This window comes from Ixodes scapularis, unplaced genomic scaffold, assembly GCF_016920785.2.
Source record: "Ixodes scapularis isolate PalLabHiFi unplaced genomic scaffold, ASM1692078v2 PGA_scaffold3__209_contigs__length_174095766, whole genome shotgun sequence".
NCBI classification, from domain to species: Eukaryota; Metazoa; Arthropoda; class Arachnida; order Ixodida; family Ixodidae; genus Ixodes; species Ixodes scapularis.
Window position 1 is genome coordinate 107,648,914 of NW_024609868.1, and position 27,202 is coordinate 107,676,115.

Genomic DNA, 27,202 nt, shown 5'->3' on the forward strand with positions numbered 1-27,202 from the left:
TCTGCTAAGGAGCAGCTGTGGAGGTGGAGTTTCGTCACACACGTAATAACTCCCTCTCACTGTGCCCTATCTTCTCCTCTCCCTCCGTTGCGCTCTGTAAAGGAGTAAATGTGCCGTCCTCCCAACCAAGCAGCCCCGCTGCGTCTCACGTACAGTTGAGCCGGTCGACGCGTAGGTAGGTCGGGGGCAGGTCCTCGGCCAGGGTGCCCGCAGACCCTGAGCAGCTGTTGTTGATGGACACGTCCGAGAAGGACGCCAGCTCCCGGCCGTCCTCCCGCGACGAGCGCTGTTGGTGGCGCCGCCGCCGGAAGAAACTCCGCCGGGCAGACGTCGAGCCTCGCCGGCCGCTGCCCCCTTCCTCCAGGTCTAACAGGCTGCGCTTCATCAGCAGCTCCTCCTCCGCCCTGCAACGGGAAGGGTGCAAGGTGACCACAACCAGGCTCTTAACACAGGAAGCATTATAGGGCTGGGTTTCAGTTTTTACAAGAAAAGTTACAAGCTCGACCGACGCACGGGTCACATGACTCTGTTATGTTACGTGATGATGTCCAGTTTGGGTGTCGCATGACGTCATGATATCACGCCACATAATGGCATCACATGACACTGACATCGCACGACTGGTGTTAGGTGACCTCATGAAGTTATGTGACATCAGTCAAGTGACATCAGTCACACAATGTCTTGGTGTCACGTGATGTCATGTACACACAGCATGCATCCAGCTCATTCGTGATAAATTCTGTGCTTCTTCATATTTATCGGAAATGAAGGCATGTTAAATGTTTGCAGGAGCAGAACTTCCTGTGTGCAGGACACAAGCGATTCCAGAGTGCAATTTGATAACAAAGGTATAATACATTTTTGTATGACCCACTGTGCGTAAGTGCCTGCCAGCTTACAACGAAGTTAATATTGCGAGAAATGCAAGTTGCAAAACTTTGAAGATCATCATATGAGGTTTCTGCGACGTCTGCATACAGTGCAATCTGTCAGCCACTATCATTCACGGGGCTGGTGGTAGATGCACGAGTCCGCGACAGATCATTTGGGTCTTTTATTTCTCTCTTTCTTTTCTTCTCAGTAAACATAGTTGTGAGTGGCGCTCTTTTCTGTCCTGTTCTTCTCTCTACTTTGTGAGCTAAATACCTTAATAAGTCAACTTATAACGATACCACATATAATGATGTACTTCTTATAACAATCAGTTCATAGAGTTCCTAGCCCAGATACAACAATAATCGGTTATAACGATTGAATTTTCAGGTTTTCTCACATCGTTATAAAGTGTATTGCACTGTACTAACCCGCCACGTGCACAGGCTGGGCTCCCGCCGATAGCGTTAAGAATAATTACGAGCTTAGTATAACAAAAATACGAGAAAGCTAGACAAAGAGGACGGACAGGACATGTTTGTCCTGTCCGTCCTCTTTGTTTAACTCTTTCGTATTTTTTAATCTACTACGGACGCGCTCAATCCAAGTTTAGTATAACAAACTGTGACTCGCCAGAAATGAACTACGAACTAGATATGAAAAATATTGTGATTGGTATTTGGTATTAGACACAAAGATGAAATCGAATACAGTATGTTATTCAGAGTGATAATCAAAAGTTCTGAACGAAAGCCTACTGTAACAATTCGGTAGTGTAGCGTGATCTGAGCTCTTAGTTCCAGTATTAAAAAAGTGAAATAAACCTTAGGCACAATGCTGGCACAGGTTCCTCACATTTTGGTGAAAGTGCACAAGGATGAAATAGGGCAAGCATATTGGCGCAGTTTGGCACAAACGGAGCAGCAATTGCATTACTCTAACTATATAGTACTCTGCCCACGTGACATACAGGTATGGCATCCAGACTGGTTTGAAATATTAAATAGTAAATGCAACGATTATTCCCAAAGCTGGAAACCTGCGACAAAACTAACAAAAAATTCATACCTCAAAAAATGACCGCATCTCCACGTGGTGAATGATGTTGATTGGGGCGAAGCTCTGGTGGTGCTGATGATACTGATTTTGTTCATAGGTAGTGCTGATGGTGCTGATTTCTTTTATTGCTCATAGGTAGTGCTGAGTTCCGAGTTGCGTTTCGACTTCATTATTACTGCTTTATGGTCGGTGAAATGCAGAGCCAGTGGTTCTTCTAGCGCAGGGGTTCTCAAACTTTTTGGTCTCGCGGAACCCCAGCAACCTTTAAAGAGTGCCGAGGAAACCCCCCCCCCCCCCCCCTTACCCGCTGTTTTGCTGCCTGGATACACTTTCAATAGAAGAGTTCACAAAATATTTATTGCACAGATAAAACAATAAAGAGCAGAACACACATTAGACTGAAGGGTGGGATTACAATGAAAGACAGTATACATATTAGTGTGAAGGGTGCGGTTGCCTTGCTCACAACAGCGAATAGATGCGAGGCTCAGTACAGTAACGCTTAGGGTCAGCCTTATATCTGCTGCCGGGATCAGTCGGTTCCTGTGCTCGCAGAAACCAAGCAAGCACTCCACGGAACCTCTGTGTTCCGCGGAACCCAGTTTGAGAACGCATGTTCTAGCGGATCAGCTGGGATCCGCTAGAAGCCGTGGGAGCGCATCTCCATCGCATAAGTCAATGGTCCACGTCAGATAGAGAATGTGTGGCATGGAACGTGGTTATATACGCATTTGAGCATTTGACCGCAGCGCCCTCTCGTCTATAAACGTTGAGCAAATGCATGCAAAGTTTAACGCGATTATATACGCATTTGACCGCAGCACCCTCTCCTGTATAGACGTTCAGCGGCTACATGCTATGTTCCATCCATAACATCCCCAGCTCTTGAGTTACTACCACATCTCAGAGCCCCCTACTTGTCCCGCAGTCATGGCCAAGTGATTAAGGCGATGGACTAGAAATCCATTGAGGTCTCCCCGCACAGGCTTGAATCCTGTCGACTTCGCAAACATTTTTTTCTTTTTTTAAGAAGACAGATGGGATGGCAATCGATGTGAGCACGGACGCCGGATGGACAAGGCTAGACCCTAAGGAGCTTCGCCCCTAAAAATATAAAGTGTGAGAGAGCCACGACAACGAAATGCAATCGCAAACAAACATTGTGCAGCCGAGACTGGCCCCGCACTCACTTGTACTTGCTCGGGATGAAGCCGCACTTCAGCTTCTGTCCATCCTGGTCGAGGATCCAAGCCCTCCACTGGCCGGGGACGCCCTTGTACATCGTGTTGTCCACGTAGAGGATGTCCTCCTTGCGGAACGCCAGCGACCCGTCAATCGAGGCACGGTCAAACTGCGCCCGCACGTAGAACGAGTCCCCGGGCTGCTCCTGGATCTCCGCAAAGCCTGCGAGAGAGCCGTCGCAAGACGCGCTTCTGGCATCTGACTTCGGCAGAGCTGAGGCGCCAACTCGTGACCCTCCCGCCCTTTTTATTTGACGAGAGTCGTCCCAGGTACTGCAGTTAGAAACTTTGAGGCAGGAAAGCGGAAAAGTTATTTACCATTGCCAGTCATTGAAATATAGATTCTCGAGACATTTACCTTATTTTATGGTCCATAGGTCGTGCCGTAGTGGAAGTTGCACCCCCAATGAACAAGAGTTCTCGCAAAAAAGTCGGCACGTAAGTCGCACTTATATGTTTGTGGAAAAATAGCATCAATAAACCTGCATATGCCTATTGTGATATATGTGCAAGCAGGGAACCAGTTTTAACATTCTTGTCAACGAATCGAACGAGAAATATGACCCCCGCGGCAAATTTGCACAGTGAAAGTCCATACTCGAAGAAAAAAATGCAGATAAGTCGCAACAATGTATAAGGCACACCGACAAAAAAAATTGCAGAGCCCTTCCACTTCACGTGAAGATGGAGGACAAGCGAAGCTGTTTTCTTTTGAAGTCTAGGACGATGCCTAGAGGACGACGTTTTGGACGACCTCGAGGACGACTTCCAAGACTACCTCGAGGACGACGCCTAGACGTCTAGGACGGCCTCGAGGACAACGCCTAGAGAAAGACGTCTAGGATGAGCTTAAGGACGACTTTTAGGACAACCTCGAGGATGCCCGCCTAGAGGACGACGTCTAGGACGACCTCAAGGACGACGTCTAGGACTACTTCTAGGACGATCTTGAGGGCGCCTTCTAGGACAACCTCTTGGACGACCTCAAGGACGAATTCTCTGACGAGCTCGAGGACGACTTCTAGGACGACCTCAAGGACAATGTCTAGGACGACCTCAAGGATGACTTCTAAGACAACCTCTCAGACAACCTCAAGGATAATTTCTAGGACGACCTCGAGGAGGACTTCTAGAACGACCCCGAGCACGACGTCTAGGACAACCTCAAGGACGACCTCGAGGATGATGCCTAGAGGACGATGCCTTGGATGAACTCTCGGACAACCTCAAAGACAACTTCTAGGACGACTTCTAGGACGACCTTGAGGACGATGCCTAGAGATTATAACAGGGGATCAGGACCTCACTATCTAATAATGCCAAGGAAGGTTGACTTATGCTGGTTGCTTCTTCTTTTTATTTTTATACATTCATACTTGACCCCTCTTTTTGTTTTTTATTTATTCAATGGAGATCGTTGGGCTAGTTGGTACTGGGAATTTGACGTCATGATGGCGCTTAAGACGAGGACAAAAGGGAGACAGACAACACGGAGCGCTCATGGAGCTATTCATATTTGCCACGACCAATGGGGAGTTTTCTGTCGACATGTGAGGACACATTTTTTCTCAGACCCTAGCGTACAACAGCTTCGCTGCAATAGTAAATAAATCCGACGTATACACTGGAAAATATGGTACTATAGATATATTGTCAAGAATAAGAGATGAGGCAGAAGAAAACGGAATAAACTAAAGATTTAATGGAGGCGGACTGGTGCCAGAAACGAAAAAGAACACTTGTCAAGAAAGCAGCAGCGAGCGTCGGCAGCGGCAGAGGCAAGCGACAGTTTGTTGGCGCAACAGCTGGCTATCGCGAGGGAGAATCAGCGAGTGCATTGGCAGTACGGCGCTCGGCTCTTTACCTACCATGCTTGTCACCTCGAATATTCGACCTAGAGTGTTCGGGAAAGAGCCTGACTAAACAAGGTCATTCTGGCCTCCTTATCGTTTACGCTCGGGGTAAGAGTGCACGCAAACCTTTTAGATGAACAGAGAAGGGTATCTTCTCTATCATGCATGCGGAAATATTCTGCAAAAGGTTAACTCAAATTTGGGGGTTTTTTTGTGCCAAACTAATAAAAAACATCCGGCATGCCCCAGCGAAGCACTGAGAATCCACTTCAACCACCCGAAGCTCTTCTGACGAATAACCGAAATCTCAGTTATGTGGCGCCTTCCTGTGATATGAGCTATCGTCGGATTGCGGGCACTCTGCCTCGGAGCCACCGAGGCAACTTTGTGCAACGAGATAACCGCACCCCTCCTCTCAGGGCGTCTCGTTCTCTTTCTAGGGTTACTTTTTCGGTTACATCGCTCGTACGCCAGGTAGGCCCTAAATACGTTCAGCCCCCTTTCCAACATACCATTAAATTGCGAGCATGCACCCATTTCACAATGAGCACCCACCTGCCACTTTTGAAACATCTGGAAAATAAGCGAAGGGCAAATGAAATGTTGATCCACCTATACTCCGTTCATCCCTAAGCAGACAGTGCGGCATACACTACGAGCTTGTTGGACCAGTTGTACGTCCATCTTTCGCCACATGATCATGTCCTTGCCTATACTTATGTACAGAGACTTGAGTCAGGTTATGAAAGGGAGGAGGTGTATTGGTCCGGCGAGCGCATAGCTTAAGCAGTGCTGTTAGTTTAAAGGTGAACGAAGTATGTCTACAGCCGAGGAGCTCCTCCCATTGGCCACTTCTCGGAGCACGCTCGTGCAAAGTGGCGAAGCCTGCACTACCTTGTGTCTCTTCACCAATATTACTTTTAGACCTAAGAGGTGCACATCCCCCCATATTTCAAGGTGATCTCAAAATTTTGGGTGGGCACTTGCTCGGTATTTTAAACAAGCGACTGCCTAATTAAGGTAAAAACAGGTAACCCTCCAAAAGGAGCTATTAGCTTCTCGTGCGGGTGCACACGAGTAAGGTACAAAATTATTCCAGGCTGCAACACGGTAAACGGTGTCGGTAAATAGACGACCGTGTTGCTAGACGAGGGGCCACTCACGCTCTGGATTGTACTGTGCAAGAATTTGGACTTTCTCAGCAGGCCTGGCCAGCTCATAGGCAGCTTCTTCAGCAGTCGCATTTCTGAGATCTGTGTTGTTGTACTGGAAGAAAGGGGAAAACAAAACTCCATCAGCCACAAATCATAAAAACTAGGAAGAACAACATTCTCCTCTGAATGTCCATCGCTCTCTCTAAATGCAGATGCTCAATCGACTTTAGTATGATCCAGAAGCAGGGGCTTGGGCGAAAAATGGCAAAGCATATACCGTATTTACCCGAAAATAGGTCGACCACGAAAATAGGTCGACCCCTATTTATTGAGCCCACCGAGAATAAAAAAAAATAATTCAAATATAGGTCGACCTTTCTTTTTTTTTTTTTAAGGAACAGGGGAAAGTTAGGGCAAAAGAAACAAACCTTTATTTACAGCACTCTCAGTTAAATCACAGGGCGATGTCAAAAACTTATGCATCGTCAGAACTTCCGGACATATCATCGTCCGAAGCTTCGTCAGCTTGGTAGACATCCTCACAAATGGGCAACAATACGACAATACCTCACTGACACCGTTGTAAAATGACGACAAGAAGAAACGAAAGAAGGTGGAGACGGGCGAGTAACGAAAGACCAAATACAAAGACATGAGCAACGCTGCGAGCCCCGTGAGCAACACGCGACCCGCCGAAAAAAGCAAACTAAAGTACCTCCGGTTTTTTTTTTTTTTTTCTTTTTGTGCGCGTTTGCGAGGGAGAGGAATGGAGCGCATAGGAGGGCAAAGTGCATGGTGCATTGCGTTCCTCTCTCTCCCCTTCCCCCTTGCCCAGCGAGGGGAACGCTACAGGCATGATGGCGAAACCCGACGCCGAGGGAATGTGCGCGAGAGCCGTAGCCGGCGGCTACGGGCTGTCGGCTGCTGTTGTTCGGTTGTTTTTGTGCATCAAAAGCTTTTTGAAACAAGAAGCCGCGCGGCTAGGTGGTTGATAGCTCCATACCCACCGTAGGGTTTCAAGTTTTGGTCGCGAATTAGGTCGAAATTTTTTAGTCACGATTATAGGTCGACCCTTAATTTTTGACAACATTTCCGAAAAAAAAAAGGTCGACCTATATTCGAATAAATACGGTATTTATATTGGGTTTCAGCTGTAACCAGTCAAGGCTGGTCTAAAGAGCTTAAGTGGTCATGGCTGGCCAAGCTGTCGTTTTAAGTATGTGGTCACGACTGGCCAATGTAGGCGTGTAAATGGTCATAAATGGCCAAACTGTCCTTTTAAGTGTACATGGGTGGCCAAAGAAGGCTTTTAAGTGATCATGACTGGTCAAAGCAGGCTTTTAAGTGGGCTGGCCAAACTGGCCTTTCATGTTGTTATGGCTGGCCAAAGTGGCCTTTTAAGCTGAGCTGAGAAATCCCAGCACAAGCTGGGCTGCTCATCCTCTGAGCGTTCCCCAGAAGGGGCCCACCTCCAAGATGCGGTCTCCGGGGTGCAGCCCCTCAACGCCGCTTGCCGGGGAGTCCTCCTGCACCGAGTGTACAAAGATGCCCACTGCGTTGCCTCCAAGCAGCGTGATGCCGAGGCTCGACGTGGCCTTGTTCAGAAAGACAGCTCTGGGCTCTGCTCTGCAACCCTTGGAGCTGCAGACGGGATGACCACCATTCCACAGGCCAAAAGAGGAGGAGACACGGAAGAGGGGAAAAAAGATGTTAGAAAGGAAAAAAACAATGCCCACAAGCTTTTTACTGGACTGGAGTTAGAGAAAAAATAAATGGTAGAGGGAATATTCAGAGACTCTCTCCTAGAGACTCAGTGAGGACGGATTGGACAACATGCTTTTCAACCTTTTCTGTATTCTAAGACTGAGCGGGCCACATGCATCAACTTGGAAAGATGGCATCTTGAGCAAGATGGGTTTGTATTTCAAGCAGCACACCCTCAGTGGCCTAATCAGCCGTGGAAAGACGGATGCCCGTTTCGGGAAAGGCAAAGAATCGTATAAACACAATACTATGTTTATACGATTCTTTGCCTTTCCTGAAACGGGCATCTGTCTTTCCACGGCTGATTAGGCCACTGAGGGTGTGCTGCTTGAAATACAAACCCATCTCGCTCAAGATGCCATCTTTAATACACAACAGAATCTCTTTGTGAAACCCTAAAAGACCAGGAAATGTTCAGCTCATCAGAAGGCAAGAAAAATTGCAGACCATGGGAAACTAAGCACAGCTGGAAAAGTTCCACATATGTATGTGGAACTCAATGAAATTCTGCATGCTTATAGGACATTGAAAAACATTTTTTTTAGAAATAATAAATAGCATATGACTTTTGCAAGTGGCCACCGAGTCGGTAGATTACTGTAAAATTCCGAGAGATGCCCCACCCCCGAAAAGTAACCCGCCCCCTTTTTTTGGCATGATTTGTTATTTCTTTAAAACACCGAGAAACAGCCCATTTATAGTAAATGCAGGGCCCTTGCCAATGGCGAAAGATAAGCAAACATTGCTGACTGGAAAGGAGAGTCGTCTTTAGTTCATCGCCTCTCCCTGCGATTACAAGTTTCGCAAATCACAATATCTATTTTTTTCAACTTTTTTTTTTATTAGCCCACACCTTATTTTCACTCGATTTGCTTTCAATTTTAGGTGGGTTATCTCTCGGAATAGTACAATAATGAAACCTTATTTCTCAATCCATTAAACCATTATGTAAGTGCAACCATTTTGCTAGTCGGACAAACTATTATCCATCTCACATAAAGAATGGCTCTGTAGTGACTGACAGGAGAAAGTGAGCCCAGGACACCTTCTGCCTGCCCACAGCATGGCCGCACTAAGGCCCCTGTATACTGAAAAGTAACGCAATTCTCCCTCTCCCCACGTTTTTCTGTTTTCCATCGAGGGCGATCCTCTTCGCCCTTCTTCCGCACTATGTCCCCCGCCGCGATTTTTAGCCGAGACCCTGCATGCCAGTTCTACTTGTGTGCTATTGCATACAGTGGACTAGACACTTTTTTATATATGAAGACAGTTTTGTTTTTTAACATGAAGAAACTAGCGTTTGTGCACCTTTATTAGAATTCTAAAGCACGGGAAGATGTCTCGATCGAAAAATGTAATAAAGCGCCTGCAGAGTTGGAGTCGCTCGGATGCAAAGACAAGCTTTCCAATTCCACCAAACGCAAACAATGAAAAAAAAAAGAAAGAAAACAGTGTAGTTTTTAGTTTTTTGGGACATCGACATGCACTGCAAAAATATATTGCGTTTATCCATTTATTGGAGCACGTGCTAGAAGCAGGCGCACAATAGAATGCACCTATTCCTGCATGTAAATAGACAGTTTTGGTGGATACTGGGCAAAGACTGCGTTGCTAGCGGGAGCTCGTGCCATTGCTTTGAGCATGGATTGAGCACGTGCCCGCAAGGCCCGCAACCCTTAGCGTACGCTATACTACAACTTTCTATACTCTACCTTGAGAATTGTGTGCAACAATGGCAAAGGCATAGGCGGTGGCACATGGCTTCAGAGTTGCTTTCCTTTCGCGAGTGCTCGTGAAAGAAATGCAAATTTGAAAGCCGCACGCTCGTGCCTGTGCTTTTACCTTTGCTGCATGCAACTCATGAGATGATGGAGTATGTATGTTTCCATTGTTTATCAAAATCACAGTCCAGCCAGCGCTCGCTCAAAAATGCGGCCAGCCAGAAAGTATGCGTGCCTAGCACACCAACACAGCAATGAATGTGCCCTTATACGCTTTTATGGAAAGGTGTATAATATCTTGAACGAAGTGCACTTGCAGACTCGGCATCACTCGAGTTAGGCAAATAAAAGACAGCACAATGCGCGCAAACTCGGGACTTTTCAGTGATTTTTAGCATTACCCATCGTTTTGCAAAACCAGCAGCTTGGTTTATTTTTTTATACATTTTCTAAGCCTCAAATACCACCTGCAACTATGCACATGTGCATGGGGGAATATGCCATGTCTGCTATTAACGCGCCTTGTGTATTTAACTGCCCATCAAATACACCCATCACCCTCGGAGGCAGTCTAAACGTTTCCGATCGATCTGGTGAAGCCCATTGCCTTCGTCGCTGAATATTTTCTTTTTCCGCCAGGACGGTAAAAGGCTTTTTTTCTTTTGCAAGGCTATTCATACAATCCATAGCGCAGCAATATGGCGTCGTGTTGCCGCCAAGGTCTTGTACAGAAAATATTGTTAAAAATACAGTCAGGCCGTAAGCAGTGGAGCCACACCCATACCTCGCACGAAAATGACGCCAGTTCAGAGCAGACGACCGAATCGTGCGGGATCGTGAGAAGGTAACAGTCACGTGTCGCGCACAATCCAATTGAAGCAAGGGGGAAGAAAACGTTGAGAGAAAGGGCATGGGCGAGAAGGAGTTTCTCTTCCCCACTTCAGACAATGGTTTGTGCTAACTTTCAGTATATAGGGGCCTTAGGCCACACAGGTCATGGAACACCAGAGATATGGGTAGTGTCAATGCAAATGTGCAGTTCATGCATCACTAAAGACAGTGCACCAGCAGAAGAGGCCAAGCAAAAAATATTCTGCCTCTCGCCTGTGACAACCAATAAAAGAGAACTCGTAGAAAGATTGCATAACACGCACATCTGGGTGACCAAGTGCTGGACTGCAGTTCCACTTTGGAATAGTGAAAGGGAAAAGAGAGGTTTGCAGAGGAAAAGTAGAGACTAACCTGTACACAATTCTAGCTGCCAATTCTGTGCTCGGACAGTGGGCAGAGCAGCCAATAAAGGTGAACTTTCGTAAAGGAAGGACAAGTAAAAAACAAACGAGACATTGGGATGGTTCAGTTCGGTAGCACTAAGGTAAGCTGCCACGAGTTTTCCAAGTGGAGTAGACTACCGTTATAATAAAATTGCTTTATTTTGAATTAGCACTTCATTCTAAGTTTAATGCGGCACTGACCGAAATGTATGCACTTTGAACCAGGTCATTCTAAGTGCACCGCTGTCCAACCACGCTAATTATGAAGGCAGACTTGCCAAAAGCATGCGCGAAAGACCGCCCCAGTGTCTGCCTCCTTTTCTTTACCGACGCGGCGAAGCGGCCAGGGTCTAATGCTTGCTATATCTACTCACTTCTCTGTTTTAGAGCTTAGTAAAAATGTTGCCAAGTTCTGCATCACCAAGCATGTCTGACAGAATATTTGTTTTTTAAGGCTTCTACAGTGTTCCCTTGCATTTCCAAGGATACTGTCATGGTTTCTCTGACCCTGCTGCCTTCATCAAATTACCGCTTATGTCAATTTTTTTGCCGACCTATATCTTTTATAAAAGAATTACAGACTACTAGTTGTATTCATGAAATTTGTCACTTGTGCGCTGATCTTGTGACTTTTTACCTGGTTCATGAGTGAGCAGCCAGATATGCTGGGATATGCTAATGCTTTCTCAGTCTATTAGCTCTTAGTGCATCCTGTAACATTCTCATTTTCATTTCCCCAGTTCATTTTTTTGTAACTTCTCATGTCCCATCCCATGGTTACACTAGAACTGTTGTGTACAGAACAGTGTTATTTTTTTAACACCTGTGCAGGTTGATCCTTATTTATGCAGTCCTTTTAGAGTGCAGCTCTTAGGCGCCCATTTCCGGCTTGAGTGGCGTCAGCGTCAGCGTCGGCGTAACCACGTCTAGGGGGGGTCACGCGAGTAACCCTCACAAAAATCATGAGGGTTACCCTCGTAACCCTCGTGAGAGTAACCCTGGTAACCCTCATAACCCTCACGAGGGTTACAAGGGTTAGTTACCCTCAAAAGGGTTACTTTCACGAGGGTCACGCGAGTTACCCTTACGAGGGTTATGAGAGTTACCCTCACGAGAGTCACGAGAGTTTCCCTAACAAGGGTTACTAGGGTTACCCTCACGAGGGTTACCCCTACGAGGGTCACGATAGTTACCCTCACAAGGGTCACGAGGGTTACCGTCACGAGCGTTACCCTCACGAGGGTCACGAGGGTCATGAGGGTTACACCCTGAGGTCACGTGACCTCAGGACTATCCCTCGGTACCCTTCCATCCTATCCCTCAGTACCCTTCCATCCTCCTCCTCACGAGCTGCGCTCTAATCCGGCGTTACAGAGAGTTGTAAACGGCTTTCATTTTTTGGTATATCCTAAAACATAACAAAAAGTTACAAAGTTCTCAGCAGAGCTCTGCAGTCCAGCTCTCAGCAATCGAGGTAGTATTCGGTAAAGGTACAATACCAAAAAAGAAAAAAAAATGAGCGATTAAAAAGAGAATGAAGGCACAAGCTTCTAAAAATACAAAAGCCTGGTGGTGGAGCAAATACCACAAGATAGCTCCAGTGCTGCCAACTGCAAAACTCAGCCCCTAGGTATATGAGGATTTAACATTCGCTGACATTTTGAAGGCCAACTAGTCCCCTTTTCAGGAACCCAATGAATAACTGCATGATTTCTGAACGACTAGAAGATCAAGAGAAAGTCAGCGCTAGCTTCGCTAGCTGTTAAATCACAGCAATTAAAAATATACATAATATAGTTTCAATTTGGCCGATGGCAAGATTTTTTGGGCTTGGATAAGATATTTCATCATAAGCCTGCCACATCTTTGCACTTACTAAAACAATAATCAAACAAAGCTAATTGCCACTAAGTTTGTATATAGCAAGCTCATGTTGTAAGACCGAAAGTTAATTCAGACAGCAGTAATATCCTTCGTTATTACAAAGATAGCGCGAGAAAACTGTCTGCTAGTCAGTTTGTCTTTGGAACCAAGGAGGAAGAATTCTCTTATGCTACCAGTTATATTCTTGCATGGGAGAGAGACAAGGGGACGTGATGGAAAGAGGAAAAGCTTAGCCCAAACCAATTCTCTTAGCAGGCTACTTCGTGGGTCAGTCGTAAGGGGCACTCCAGAACTAGAGGCAGCTGGAATGGCTTTTCAAACCTACACTTGCTTGCTGACAGCACTACAGATATCAGCTTCTCAGGGCAAACCAAGGAGCGGCAGAATGGCACTGGTCAACACGATACAAGACAGCGAGAGGAAGAAGGCACAACCAAGCAAAAGCATCAACGCAACAAGACAACGGCACAAGTCCTTAGAAATCATAAGCACCAGGCTCCACGGGAATCGAAACTACACAAGCACTAGGACAAAGCAATCCAGTCCAATTGGTGCGCTTACCAAATCAAAAGTCCATCCTAAATTCAGCATTAAGTAATCATCGAGCTTAACTTCTTCGTCATAAAACCCCCGAGTGACTGCAAGAATACAATATTAAGCCCGGTCACCACCTTGACACATACAAAAGGCTTATTTGGCAGTATAGACATTTTAACGAAACCCTGAGGAATGCAACCTCAAGTGGAGAAGTCACAAAATGCCACATGTGTGGTTCTCATTTTAATAGCTAAAAGAGGAACACTGCTTCTAATTCCTTTTTTACAGTAAAACCTCGTTAATTCAACACCTGCACTTCGGAGATTTCGATAATTTGAACTGCCGATCCGGTCCTGTCAAACGTGTACAGTCTAAGCTCGTTATAACAGGCCTTGATTTTGACAAAACTTTCGGTCTGACGTAAAAGGAGTATGTTGTATGCAGATATGAAGTTGAGTCAACGGTGCATAGAAGAAAACCAACCAAACTTCACAAATCGGTATGTTATTTATCCAAATGTCTGTCGTAACCAGGTCTTTTATAATGAGCTTAGACTGTATTAGTAAATGGCACCGAATGCTCATTAATTCTGAGACAGTTGGACGGGCTATGGTTAATTCGGATGAAGTCGGAGGGTTGTGCAAGCTACTACTGCCCGTTCCAAAGGCCACTATCCATCCAAGATGCACATGTGGCTCTTCTGTTTTTCTGATCTCTTTCAGCTCTTCGTGTTTCGCGCCAGTTTTGCTCTTGAACGCCGCACGTTCAGTGCACTGGTTTGCACGCCCCTGGCGTGTCGTCATCACGTGCAGCAACCGCAGTAACCTCTATAACCTCTATGGCGGCGTTTCCAGAGAAGCGGCAGAAGTACCAGATTAAGGATTTAGCGACAAAAGTGGAAATACTGAGGGCCCTGAAAGATGGCGTCTCTCGACAACGAGTGATGAAAAGGTGCGACGTCAAGAGAAGCACTTCGGCCGCGTACGTGAGAAATGAGGCCGAGATCCCACGGGCTTTCGAGAGCGACGAGTTCACCGTGAAAAAAAAACGGCTGCGGAGGACGGCAAATCTGAAACTAGAAGATGCCTTGCTGCGGTGGGTCATAAGCGCAAGGGATGCACAGCTGCCCTTGAGTGGTCCTCTGATCTGCGCGCAAGCAGAGAAGTGTGCACTGAAGATGAAGATTGTTTCGTTCAAAGCATCAGAGGGCTGGTTTGCTCATTTCAAAGACAGACACGGACTGGTCTTCAGGTGCCATCGACGGCGCTGTAGTCGACGACTGGAAGAATGTCAAGCTTCGCGAGCACCTCACTGCATATCAGCCGAACAATATCTTAATGCAGATGAGACAGCGTTGTTTTACATAGTCCTACCAGACAAAACCATTACACTGAAAGGAGACACCTGCACAGGCGGCAAAAGAAGTAGAGAAAAGGTCACAGTCCTCGTCGGCACAAACATGACTGGTACGGAGCGCTTGCCACTTCTTGTGATTGGAAAGGCGAAGAAGCCGAGATGTTCCAAAAACCTCAAACGACTTCCCGTGGGCTACCAAGCGAATTGGAAGGCTTGGATGACGTCTGAAACTTTTCGAGATTGTCTGCACCAGCTAGACCGACGCTTCTGCGCCAAGAAGCACAAGGTGTCAATGTTTGTCTATAATTGCGGTGCCCACTTCACTGTGTCGGGACTGGAGCGCATTCAGGTCATGACTTTGCTTCTGAACAATACTGCTGTCCCCTTCAACCCACAGATCAAAGGATAATTCAGTGTGCAACAAGCAGCTACAGGAAGCACGTATTGGAACGAATGTTGCTGTGTATCCAGTCTGCGAAGGAATACAATGTTTCGCTCCTCAGTGCTACCCCCATTTTGTCGTACGTGTGGAACAACACGCCAGCTAAGATTATCGCGAATTGTTTTAAGCACAGCGGCTTTGTCCGGTCCGAAGCCTGCCAGGCGGTGGGGACCCCAGATGTCGCTGAAGACGACGACGGCCGTTTCGACGGTGTCCTCCCTGCCCAAGAGAAACTTGCTGACTACCTCGCGATTGATGACGGTGTTGTTGTGGCCGGTCAACCAAGTGTCGATGAGATCATCAGGGATGCCCTATGTGATGATGGGCGTACTTCGGACGAAGATGAAGACTGTGTGTGAGGGGCCACGTTGTCGCACTGTGCGAGAGGCTGCAGAGGCTCTTGTTGTGCTCGAGGAATTTTGCTACACCACCTCTCACAGTGCGAGTGCATTGGAGCACCTGACTGCGCTAAGAAAAGTTGTCTCCGCTCAAACGTTGTCCAGAAAGAAGGCGACAATAACAGATTTCTTTTCAAAATAAAAGACTGCCACCGGGAAATCTTTTCACGCAGTTTTCTTTGTCCATTCAATATTTCGACTTTCAGATAATTCTGACGTTTTTGCCGGTCCCATGAGATCCAAATTAACGAGGTTTTACTGTATTTAGTAGTGATCCAATTCAAATGAAATTTCCCTAGCACATCTGTATTTACATTTCAATTAGAAATATGTACTCAGCTTTAATATATGGTTTAATTAGCTTGGACACCATTAAACATTTCATCCAAAAAGATTGTGGCCAAGATTAAAAAAATTTTAAATACGGAAATAAGAAAATAAACATATCTCAGTAAACTAGGTCTACAGAATCCATTAAGATATAAATGAAAAGTCTACGATAATTGAAGGGTTTTAATGACACCTTGAAATTTATTTAGTTTTGAAATTATCATGGGAATGTTTGAGGCATATAAAAAAAATTAACATAAACATATTTATAAGCATATTTATACTCCTTATTGAATATCTCGGTTATACTTCTACCAGGGAAAAAAAAAAAAAGAAAAAATATTGGTTGCATACAGTTTGAGGTATAGCTTTCATAAAATATCAAACTGCATAAAACTGCACAAACTGCACTACGGAATAACAAGAAAAACATCCATAGACCCAGTTTACTTCACTTTCAATGAAATATTTTAAAATAAATAGAACTTATTTCACAAAATTGCTCAAGGAAAAAATGAAAACCACCTGCAGATCCTCAAAAACAAAATTGGAAAAACTGTGATTTTTTTCACATTAAATTATGTCAAAGAGCAGTGTACCCCCCTCAGATATGACTAATGCCCTCAACAAGTCATGGGGTGCAATAAGTAAATTAATTAACTAAGGGTTCAGACTAAATCTAAAATTAACAAGTATCTGGATGCAATGTATCCCTAGCGCAAAAAGAGCTTCAGGGGCCCAAAAAGTCTGTGGCTACCTAGTTCAATGCAGAGCTGGTAAAGTGCAAAAAATGGAATAAACTTCAAAAGGCAAAAAAGCTTGAGCAAGTGAGAGCTCACCTTTGTGAACAGAACGAGAGGAGGTTTCCTCACAAAAATGGGCAGGTTTGGGTCAATGACAGAGACAAAAGAGGCAAAGTGTAAGCAAAGCACCATTTCTGGCAAATCTAATCTCAACTTTGCCCAAACCCCAAACCAACATAGTAGCTGAAGCTGCAAATTCCTCTGCCCGGAGGCAGTGTTCTAAAATTGGCAGAAGCAGTGTCAAAGGTCACCCCAACCACCTCTTGCTTGGCGAGCAGTCAAGACCGAAGGACAGCGATCAATTTGGAGGACAAACGCTTCGTGACTTGTGCTTGTGCAGGTTCCTTCAACGGAGCAAACCAAAGGATCCCTTCAGATGTCTAAGCGAACAAAGAAAGGCTTTGAACATGGTTCACAGCTCACACTAGGTTCACAAAACAACCCAGGAATCTCCAAGTAGATTGGAACACCTTGTTGATTTGATCCCACATAACGTGTTTTTCAATATAATAGTATATACTCTTTTTTTGTTTTGTTTTGTTCCCGTCCAACGTTTTATAGGAGCAATGCATTTTGATAGAGCAAATATGACAATATTTTTTCCCGCATATCTAGATACACTGGTGAGAGAAGACTTTCTGTGCAAACTGAAACAGAATTCTGTTACCTCCTTCCTACAAGAATCCCAGCAAGGAACCAAGAAAACTGAGCTCAACGATGTTTTGCCAACAGACTTCTTTGCAAAAAGTCTGAGTTCCTGCAAGGACTTGCATCTGAGGTAAAAATTAAAAGACCTTTTACACATCCGTGTGTACTAGCAGAATGAGTGTTTTATCTATCAGCTGAAATCTAGTCCCCATGCAAATTTACAATTGCATGCTTCTCATCCTGCTGCTTCCTCAGAGCATAAGGAAAAATCAATTCATCTGGGTTGAGCTGGATTATAGAAGTAGATGCAGCTAGATGCAACCATTACCAGTTCCATAATCCTGCTCAAGTTGGACGGCCGATTTCCACTCAGGAATACACACCACAACAATCAGAAGCTCTCCTCCCCAAAGAAGAAACATGGGCATATTTTTTTCCTGGGATAATTTTTTTTCCCAGCACATATGAAGCTTACACCTCGTTTTCTCAAATCCATCATTAAAATCACAAAATCTATACCAACTGAGTTAGCATGCTTGCTAGGTTTTCTAACCCCCACCCAAGTTTCTTGAAGCTCGACATACAACCTATTCTACTTGCAGGGATCTGTTTTAGACCCACTGGACTTGGGTGAGAGGGGACAGAGAAAAGGCCACAAGGGGCCAGCTTTCGACCCGGTGGGAAACACTTTTGATGCTGAGCGACAACCAAACCTCGGCTTGTCCCCAGTCCTCAAAGTAGGTGAAGGCATGGCACGTCAGCACGCCAAATGATGCACACGACCCACTTCCCTCTAGGCTGCACTCAACCCCACGACTGCAGAACCACCACCACTCACCTGACGCAAGACTGCTTCTGTCGGGTCAGGGTGGACGTAGCTGAACTGGGAACATCATCGTTCGAAATGCAAATTAGGTCGGGTCGTTTGGAATGACGCATCTTGGGAGAGGCGGCAGGCGTGTCCACGGGAGAGTTCTCGTCACTTGTGGTCACGTGGTCCGACGCCACTTCCCGGTATTCTAGAAAAAGGGACGCCCGCGCTTTAAAACGCCACACCCTTTAGCTGTCTGGGTAAAAGCCCTTTGTACAACAAATGCTGCACATAGGAAGCGAAAATACCAATGAAAAATGCCAAAAGAACTATTTATTCTTTATGAGAGACATAATGTGCAATAGATGACCTGAGCTTTTATAATAACAATTTACAAAAATTCAATTATTTCAATGTTCCGTAATATTCAGAGAGATGCCCCATCTCCAAAAGATAACCCACACCCCATTTTTGGCCCGATTTTCTATTTGTTACAAAACACCTAAAGATAGACCACTTTTAGTAATTGCAGGGCCCTGGCCAATGGTGAACTAGGCAGAAATGGTGTTACTTAGCCAGGATAGGAAATAAGCGAACATCGCTGATTGGGAAGGGTGGTCGTCTTTGGTTCATCGCCCCTCTCTGCAATCACAAGTTTCGCAGGCCCCAGAATCTAAAACTAGCATTCTTTCAAATTCTTTTGATCGCATGCCAAAAGTCAGCCCACCCCTCATTTTCACCCGATTTGCTTTCGATTTTAGGTGGGCCATCTCTCGGGATATTACGGTATGTGGCAGGTCTCACGGAGCTGCCACTCCGGAGTTGGAATGATTTCGCGGTATCATTTTACACTGACACAACCCCGGAACAAAATGGGAATGGAATTGGACGCCTCTTGCCAGGAACAAAGTTGGAATGGAATGGGCTCAGTTCTTACGTGAGCTGCACTGATCTTCAGCTAGGATCTACGGCTCACTGGCACACCACTATTGCGCGGTCAAAGTGGCTGTCAGAACAATATCATTGCACCTTAGGTGGCAGACGGCTTCCCTGTCTGACCGGCTCATGCTTTTTCGGGGATGGAAGTGGCAAGACCCAGTGAAGCAACCAAAACTGAAAATTTGTAGAGGAACAAAATTTCATTCCTGACACGACAAGACGCGACAAAGCAGCTGCTGTCATCCTGCGCAATTAGCGTGTACCTTTTAACCAAGCAGATATTCTAGTGCTCGAGTAGAAAACAAATAAACAATTGAATATGTACACTGATCTCACCAGGCAGTTCGGCTACACCCCTGCTGTCGCTATGCATCGATGAAACCTTAGTCTATCTGCATACGCGACAACATCGCTGGAGCTCAGTACGTGTACAGCACAAAACGGGGCATGTGCACTGCCACCTGGCACCTGCAAACTAAAGTTATGGCGACTTCACACATGCACCTAGCGCTTAGTGAGGTCAATCTATTGAATATAAAAAATTGCGAGAATCGTACAATGAACGTAAAGCTCTACGTTTTAAGGCAGGTTTCATAATATCATGGAGGAAGAAAGCTTCTGGAGGCAACAAGACGTCACCAAAGGTGAAGCTAGAAGTGTGGAGGGACACGCCCCTAACGATGACCAAAATCAAGAGACGCTATTGGACGAAAAGGAGAACCGACTCAACAGGTGTTTTGATCACCCTCGAGTCCCGAGGGTGGCCAAAACAGCCGTCGAGTCTCTGGAATACAAACAGTCTTTGGAATACAAACAGTAGAGTAGGCCACTTCTATTGCCAAACAACCAGGTTCTGAATTACTTCACGAGCCGTGTCGCTACTCACATCAATGAAGCGTCACACCAACGATCTGTGCAAAAAGGCGGCAAGCACTCACTGTCAGGATTGAACTGCACCAGCATTGTGATGCTGTCCCGACACTGCCGAAGAACGCTGGCTGCCAGTTGGTATGTGGCATTGCGCATGTTTATTCCGCACACCTAGAACAAAAGGCAAAGACATAAACTGCATTAGAGGAAAAAAAAGCAGGACCAAGTTGAAGTTGTTGTAGTACATTGATGTCTCATTAACATGGACCCTACCATTCCCAGAAAAATCATCCATAATAACAATAACAAATCGAAGTCAAGATCACAAATAATAAACAACACGCGTGACCACAAAAAGCACCGCTTATTCAGAATAAAAGCTGCACCTTTCGTGTGTAAAGACGCTTTGGTGCCTGCATTCTTATCTAAATCTGTAAGGTATCTGCTAAATCAATGGTATGTGTCCATGTTCCTAAATGTCCTTCCTGCTCCAGAAAAGCAATGACTTATTACACTTTACACTTGCTGGGGTCTCTGACCGCCTTTGCTTCAAGCCTGACAATCTTACCACCTTCTACGTAGTGAGGGAAGCATCCCGCCTTTAATTTTATGCAAAACTGGTGAAGGTAGCTCATCAATGTTCTTCAGGTTTGGCACCCACAACTGTGACACATATAGGAAGGATAGGGCAAGAGACCCCTTTTGCCGCGAAGCCTACCCCAAAAATCTAACCACTGTTTGGTGCTTGGGTCTTCTCTTTCTCAGGATGGTTAAACAAAGCAACAGAAAATAGAGGAGGTCTGGGTGTGCTCTGAAACACATTATTTTCATTAACCTATATTCTTTCTTTTTTCTTTGCAGGGGGGAGACTGTAAACAGAGGAAAAAGTGTCAAGGCAGAGCGTCCTCCTCCCCCCTCCCCTTCCTCCTGCCCCCATTCACTCTTCACACCAAGCTCTAGTCTTGTGCGAATAGTGGATTTTGAGTCCGAAGCGAATTCGAAGCGAATAGTGGTTTAGGCCGAATATTTTCGATTCGAATATTGAATAGTTTCTCCACGCCTTTCACTACCGTTGTATAATGCTAATACGAAAACCCAGCTAAACCTGTAAAGGTTATTCCACTTTTTCATTCATTAATGCAGTGTGATCTCAGAAGGTTTGGTGTCTTGGGATGGCAAGTAAACGATGGATTTGACATAAAATGAATCCTATATAGATGACAAACTATACCAATTGAGTGAATTTACAAATCTTGATATATCAAATATTCTTTTTTTAATCTCAAGTTAAAAAAGAATGAGTCGCGCATGATGAACACAGGTTGTAGAAGCATCTCTGCCTAACATAGTACACTCTTCGATAAAAGTTTAATTTTGAAACTTTTACTACATTGTAGATATACACATTCACAAAGTTTCCATTTATTTTCAAATACAGTCGGCATGGGTGCACTATCCCGCTTTGAATGTATGTTTTTCTTGAGCACGCAATTACAATATAGTTTATCGCGGCGGGTTACCCCGTTAAGTGCGCTTCTTAGTGAGCACCGATGTAATGCGGAGAAGCAACACCCGCAAAGCTCACTTTTGCGGGTTTTGCTTCTCCGCAGCGCACTGGTGCTTGGTAAGAAGCGCACTCAACGGGGCTAACCCGCCGTAATCAACACTTCGAAAAATGCGAATAGTGCAGTTTTTTTCGAAGCGAATGTCGAATAGTGTATTATTCGGAACTACTATTCGAAATTTCGAATATTCGCACAACCCTACCAAGCTCCCTAGCAAACCCCCCCTCCTCTCCCCCCACCAAAAAAAAAAAAAATGTAATTCTTGGCTACTCCATTGCTAGATATCCACGAGACAAGAATTCCACAAAAGTTTCCCAAGTTTCCCACTAAAACTTTCTAACGATCGCGGTATCTGCAGAGCACCCCATCTGTCAGCATAATTTAGACGCAAATTCAAAAACCGGTATCATTCCCGAGTTCCACGTCAACATCTGCCCCGCATGTGCATACAGCACCCCCCCCCTTTCCGAGAAATGGTCTCTCACCTCAAGCAGCTGGTCTCCGACCTGCAGACCAGCCTGGGCAGCTATGCTGTTCTCCGACACGGAAGACACAAAAATGGTGCCCCCCGCCCCGCACTTGATCTGGATCCCCAGGGGCTCCAGGCTCTTCTCTATCACGATCCGACGCATGTCGCCAGGCTTGGGCCTCCTGGGCACGCAAGGGGTTTCACAAATTGGTGGGGACCTTCACCTCCAAAGTCCTTCAATGCATCGGTTCTCAAACTCTCCCAGATCCCTCAGGCATTTCCCAAGCATCCAAATTTCATTGACCGTCCAAGTAAAGTGTCCCGTCAGTTCTGAGCCACCAACTAATACATAACTGTGTGGCAAACATTCTTTAGCGTGTGCATCATCTTTACAAGGTCAGTAAGTTTCTGCAGAGCCTTTTTGTTCATCAATGCCATGATCAGAAGGAGTTCCTTGGCTGCCATGCCAAAAAGATGGGCGTACCCCGAGAAGACTGCGAACCCCCGCATAACATGTAGATTGCAGAATTCAAGAAGGAATGGTTTGAAGTTGTCTAGAAGACAACGAACAGTCGTATCGGAAGTGAAGAAAAATCTACATTTTTATCAACTTTTTCACCGACTTTAATAGAGAAACCGAACTGGCATATACGGTCATGCAGTGTCAATTTATCCGTTAAATTATAAGTAGGGAAATACACGGACGGAAAATTTTAGATTAGAAAGAACAGTTAAAAAGCGTTCAATAACGTTAATAATATCTGCCCGCATTTCAAGCATAGCCTTAAGTGCCCCAAAGCAGTTCACCATCAGTGTTTGCCTGGGACTTGATCGATGAGGATAGCAGTCCCGACCGAACGCCAACGTGTCTTGTGCCCCGCGATGTCCTCCGGTAGGCGACATACGAAATCCAGCACAACGGCCTTTCATTCCGTGAGGTGTTGAATGTGCCCCCAGAATGACTTTGAGAATGACTTTAATCATTCTCAAAGACTCAATACCTCACCAAAGACTCAATACATTTAGGCACTGAAGAGTTAGAACACTCAAAAGACATCTCAGAAGTTTGACTACAGCACAGTCTGTGTGCCTTTATAGTTCTTCATAAAGAACACCTAGTTATTAGTTTTGGAACCCTGCAGCAGAAAGAGGGCAAATAGTGAAAAATTTTCTTTCTCCTAACACTCCTCCTCTGTCAGTTTTCACGGTTTCTACGACTTGCCGTCAGACAAATGTCGAGGAGACAGCGAACAAGTGTTCCCACAAAGTGGCTCCGTTGCAACAATACCAAAGCTGGGAATTTTCGAGGCGACTACGGCAGACAGCGTTAAGACGCCAACGAGGCTTGCCCACCTCCTGCCCCTGAGCTCCGTGATGGCCCTGGACCCGTTCGGGGTGAGCAGCTCCACGGTGAAGGCGGGCATGGGGCTGGAGCGGTCCGTGAGCGAGGGCGCTTTCTCGATGGAGCTCGTGGACACCTTCCCCGTCGACGACTTGGAGGTCACGCTGGGCGTCGAGGGGATGCGGATGCGCTGGTTCCGCTTGGGGAACGTCGCCAGGCCGTCGTAAGCCGCCGGCTGGGGGTACACCTCCTCCGCCCGGAACCCGCCTCCGCCGTGCACGTGGGCAGGCACCAGCCGCTTGGGTGCCGCAAACTGCGGCGGGAAGTCCAGGCTGTGCGTCGGGGAGGTGCCCGAGAAGGAGTACTGCGAGGGACACGGCGAGGGCGTGTACCGGCCCGGATCCTTGGGGGGCACCGTGCCGTAGCGCAGCGCCTCTCCCGCCGCATCGCCCGCCAGCAGCGAGTCCCCGCTGCGCGAGATGTACGCGGGGTAGTAGCCGTGCTGGTGCGGGCGCTGCTGCGGGTACAGCGCGGTTCCCGCGGGGGCGCCCCGCAGGCTCTGGTGCACGTGGGTCGCCAGGAGCACCTCCGAGTAAGGCGCCATCGGCTTGGCGTAAGCCTCGCGGCTGTAGTGGGCCGAATGTGGCCGGCCGCCGCCCCCCTTGTTCCCCCGCGGCTGGTACATCTCCAGCACGTCCTTGTGGGCCGAGACGACCGAGTAGTCCAGGCGGTCTTCGGGCGGCGGGCCCGACGGGGACGCGTAGTGCATCGGCACCCGCTCCGAACTCTGCTGGACTCCCGACGGGGGAGCCTTGGGGGGGCTGCCGGGAGACGCGTACGAGCCCGAGCTCGAGGTGCGGTTCCCGCTCGACGGCGAGCTCGCGTCGCCGCCCGGGAAGTCGGCGTACGACGGCGCCTGCCTGGCGAACGAGGCGAGGGACTTGCGCTCCCGGCGCTTGTGAGGCTGGAGCGTGTTTGCCGTTCCGGCCTCTCCGAGCTGGAGCGGGGGTCCCCGGTACTTGGGCCACGTGCCTCCATTGTGCTCCTGGTGCTTGTGGCTCGAGGAGCGCTTGGAGCCGCTGCTCGGCTTGCTGTAGCACTCGAGCATCGAGTCCAGCTCCGCGATGGGGCCGCGCTCATCCGGGAGCAGAGAGAGGGGCGCCTTCTTCTCCTTGGAGGTCCGCTTGTCGCCGAAGATCTTGTTGTAGGCCTTGTCCAGGAGAGTGGGCTGCACGCTCGCTGTGGCTCTCTCCGACGTCGAGCCCCCTCCCTTGCCCCCTTGGTTGCTCGAGGACGTTTTGTTGTGGACGCCGCTGTTCTCAGAAAGGGCATCGGTTTGCACGGAGCACGACGCGAACGTCTTCTCTTCGAGGAGCTGTGGAGGTGGACCTGAGAAGAGAGTACCAAGGACGTGAGCGGTGACGAGGCACAGACAACCCAATCGGTGGTACACACAGACCCAAACTGAACACTTTAGCATTACAACTACCCAAAAGTAGCAACTTCTCATTGTCGTGGGAAAGTGATCAAAACTATGCAGTCAAAGTGGTTGTAAGGAGGGAAATGGCGTTTTATGAAACTGGATACTGACCGTGGTTTAATGGAGACTTTTCTAGTTTGTCCATGAAGGTGTGGTTGCTTGTAGTGGAGCTGGAAGGTGAGCTGCTAAAGACAGCATTTTTCACAACCTGGAGCTGAACTGGACAGTCGGCATTGTCCAAGCATTCCATCGCCTTCCTGAGATCTTCAACCGGCTTTCCATTCATCTGAAACCAAATCAAGCCCATTTAAATATTAAAACTCTCTCGTTCATAATAATAAGCTAACATTCAAGCCTATAAAGCTCGTAAATGCTTTCTCCATAGGAAGACAACTGTTTTCAGCTCGCAACCATAATACATGGCTGCCAGGATAGAATAAAGCTAACTAGCACGAGAGCTGGAAAGCACTACGTCCAGTGAGAACTAAATGAAGTACATATTGCAGTTGCTTCGTGTTTATAGAAAAGGGCACAAGCACCGCCGAGCTTGAATTTAAATGAGAGAGGTCAATCCACCAAGCTCCCGAGCAATGGGGACATCTGCACACCTCTACATATTTTGCACCCATTTCATGTTTCTCAATGGAGCTTCGAAATCAATGCCGGTGGCACAGGTGAAACTAGATTATGCATAATCCATGAAGAGTTTCCTATGCCATACTGTTTCAACTTTAAACATGCTCAGCCTGTCATCGTCATTTTTTTATCTTAATGCCCATCTTCGCTACAACTGATTTATACAAGGACTTTTTTTCCCCCAGAACCGTTGATTACTGGAGTAAACTACCTAGCGAAAACTTTGAAACAGAGAGCACGCTCCTGTTTTATACAGTCGACCCTCGGTAATTCAATCGCTTTACTCTAACTTTCGGTTAATTCGAAGAAGAGGAAAAAACTGCACAGTAACTTGAAGTTTAACTTCTGGGACTGGCCTGTTTGAAATACTTTTTTTTATATGCTCAAGAGGTCCAGCAACTCTGGGAGCACGAAAAAGCCCTGCGATTATGCTGATCAAGCTTAAATCGCACTTGTGCACACACACTTTATCGCTTTTATTTACTTTGTGCATGGTCGAGAAAAAGAGGGACCGAGCGCAGAGCGTGAACAAGCCACCAGGAGGCCCTGCCAATTAAGCGGTCAAGCCACGCCAAGCCAAGCCAGCTTGGCTGCAGGCATTGGCGTCATATCCACGGAAGTTACAGAAGCATGCACGGTTGCATGGTGCGTACGGCCAACAAAGCTTGGTACAGTGGAACCACCAATATACGACTTTGGCGGAATCGCGCGAAATCGTTGTATAATCCGCGAGTCGTATCATCCGAAAAAGCTATATTTTTGGATACAGTGATCAGCCTCGCGCAAAAAAGAGAAGCGGAGGTTTAAGATTATGTCTAAGCTAATAATCTGCTGCACTTTGTGACGAAGCAAAAACTGTCAGAACAAACTGAAACAAAACCATAAAATTGTGCTGTAAAGGTGCCGGCGTACACAGTCGCAACGATGGGATCCTTGTCGCTTTTCACGCTTCCCGAAAGCGGGAACCAGCGGAAGCCAGCAGAAGTGTGCTCAGTCCTGGGAGAAGCAGCGAGTTCGAGAAAGAGGCACACAGAGGAGCGCAAGGGTAAACGAGAGACGAGAGAATGATGGGATGAGCAGAGCAAGGATGGCAACCCGGGGAGAGGAGAAAGCGCTGTCACATGCTCCCTCCCGGCGCAACGGCTGTCTTGGGTTGCCGGCAGTGTGTTTTTGGATCCTCTGAAATGGCGCGCGGAGCTCTTTCGCGTTGTCGTGCCGCCGCCCCCCTCTTCATACAGCCGTCAAATTCGTTGTGCGTTTCCAGCCAGAACGTTGTATGATACGCGACGCGCAGAATCACGCATAGCGTAAACCAAACTTTAATACATTATTTCTATGGGGTGTTCATTGGAACCGGGCGAATTGGTCGTAAAATGCTGGATGTCGCATAAACTGGGGACGCATAATCGAGGTCCCACTGTATGAGGTATTACCCAGTCCCGTGAAATGTTTTGTTCATTGAATATATTGATGTCAGCAAATGTGCAGTGGTTCATAGTTTGCTTTTGGACAGTGAAATCGTACAACTGGTTAGGCCTAGGAACGATCACATTGCTTCTCATGCCAGGCCACTGAAACTACCTGTGGCACCATGAAGTACAATTTAGCGTTTTCTTTGGCAAAAAAACTGCTGAAGGCACTCTAAGAAAGGCTCGCAATTTCCAGAGCATAGCTAATACTGCGTGTCTCCGTTGGAATGAAATACAAAGAGTTTGAGAGCATTTTTTTTAAATTCCACGCATGTTTATTT

At 46.7% G+C, this 27,202-nt stretch overlaps 1 protein-coding gene across 1 annotated transcript in view; it reads right to left on the bottom strand.

The window, feature by feature from the left end:
* LOC8029837 (disks large homolog 5) overlaps positions 1-27,202 on the bottom strand; it is a 74,575-nt gene that overhangs the window by 13,310 nt on the left and 34,063 nt on the right. Inside the window, exons 14-22 of the mRNA XM_029966175.3 lie at positions 24,928-25,102; positions 23,348-24,725; positions 22,011-22,176; positions 20,029-20,131; positions 18,179-18,359; positions 7,653-7,824; positions 6,193-6,295; positions 3,126-3,339; positions 154-404 (exon numbers count right to left, since the gene is read on the bottom strand). Coding sequence (XP_029822035.2) covers positions 154-404; positions 3,126-3,339; positions 6,193-6,295; positions 7,653-7,824; positions 18,179-18,359; positions 20,029-20,131; positions 22,011-22,176; positions 23,348-24,725; positions 24,928-25,102 — 2,743 coding nt within the window. The remainder of the gene's footprint in view (positions 1-153; positions 405-3,125; positions 3,340-6,192; positions 6,296-7,652; positions 7,825-18,178; positions 18,360-20,028; positions 20,132-22,010; positions 22,177-23,347; positions 24,726-24,927; positions 25,103-27,202) is intronic.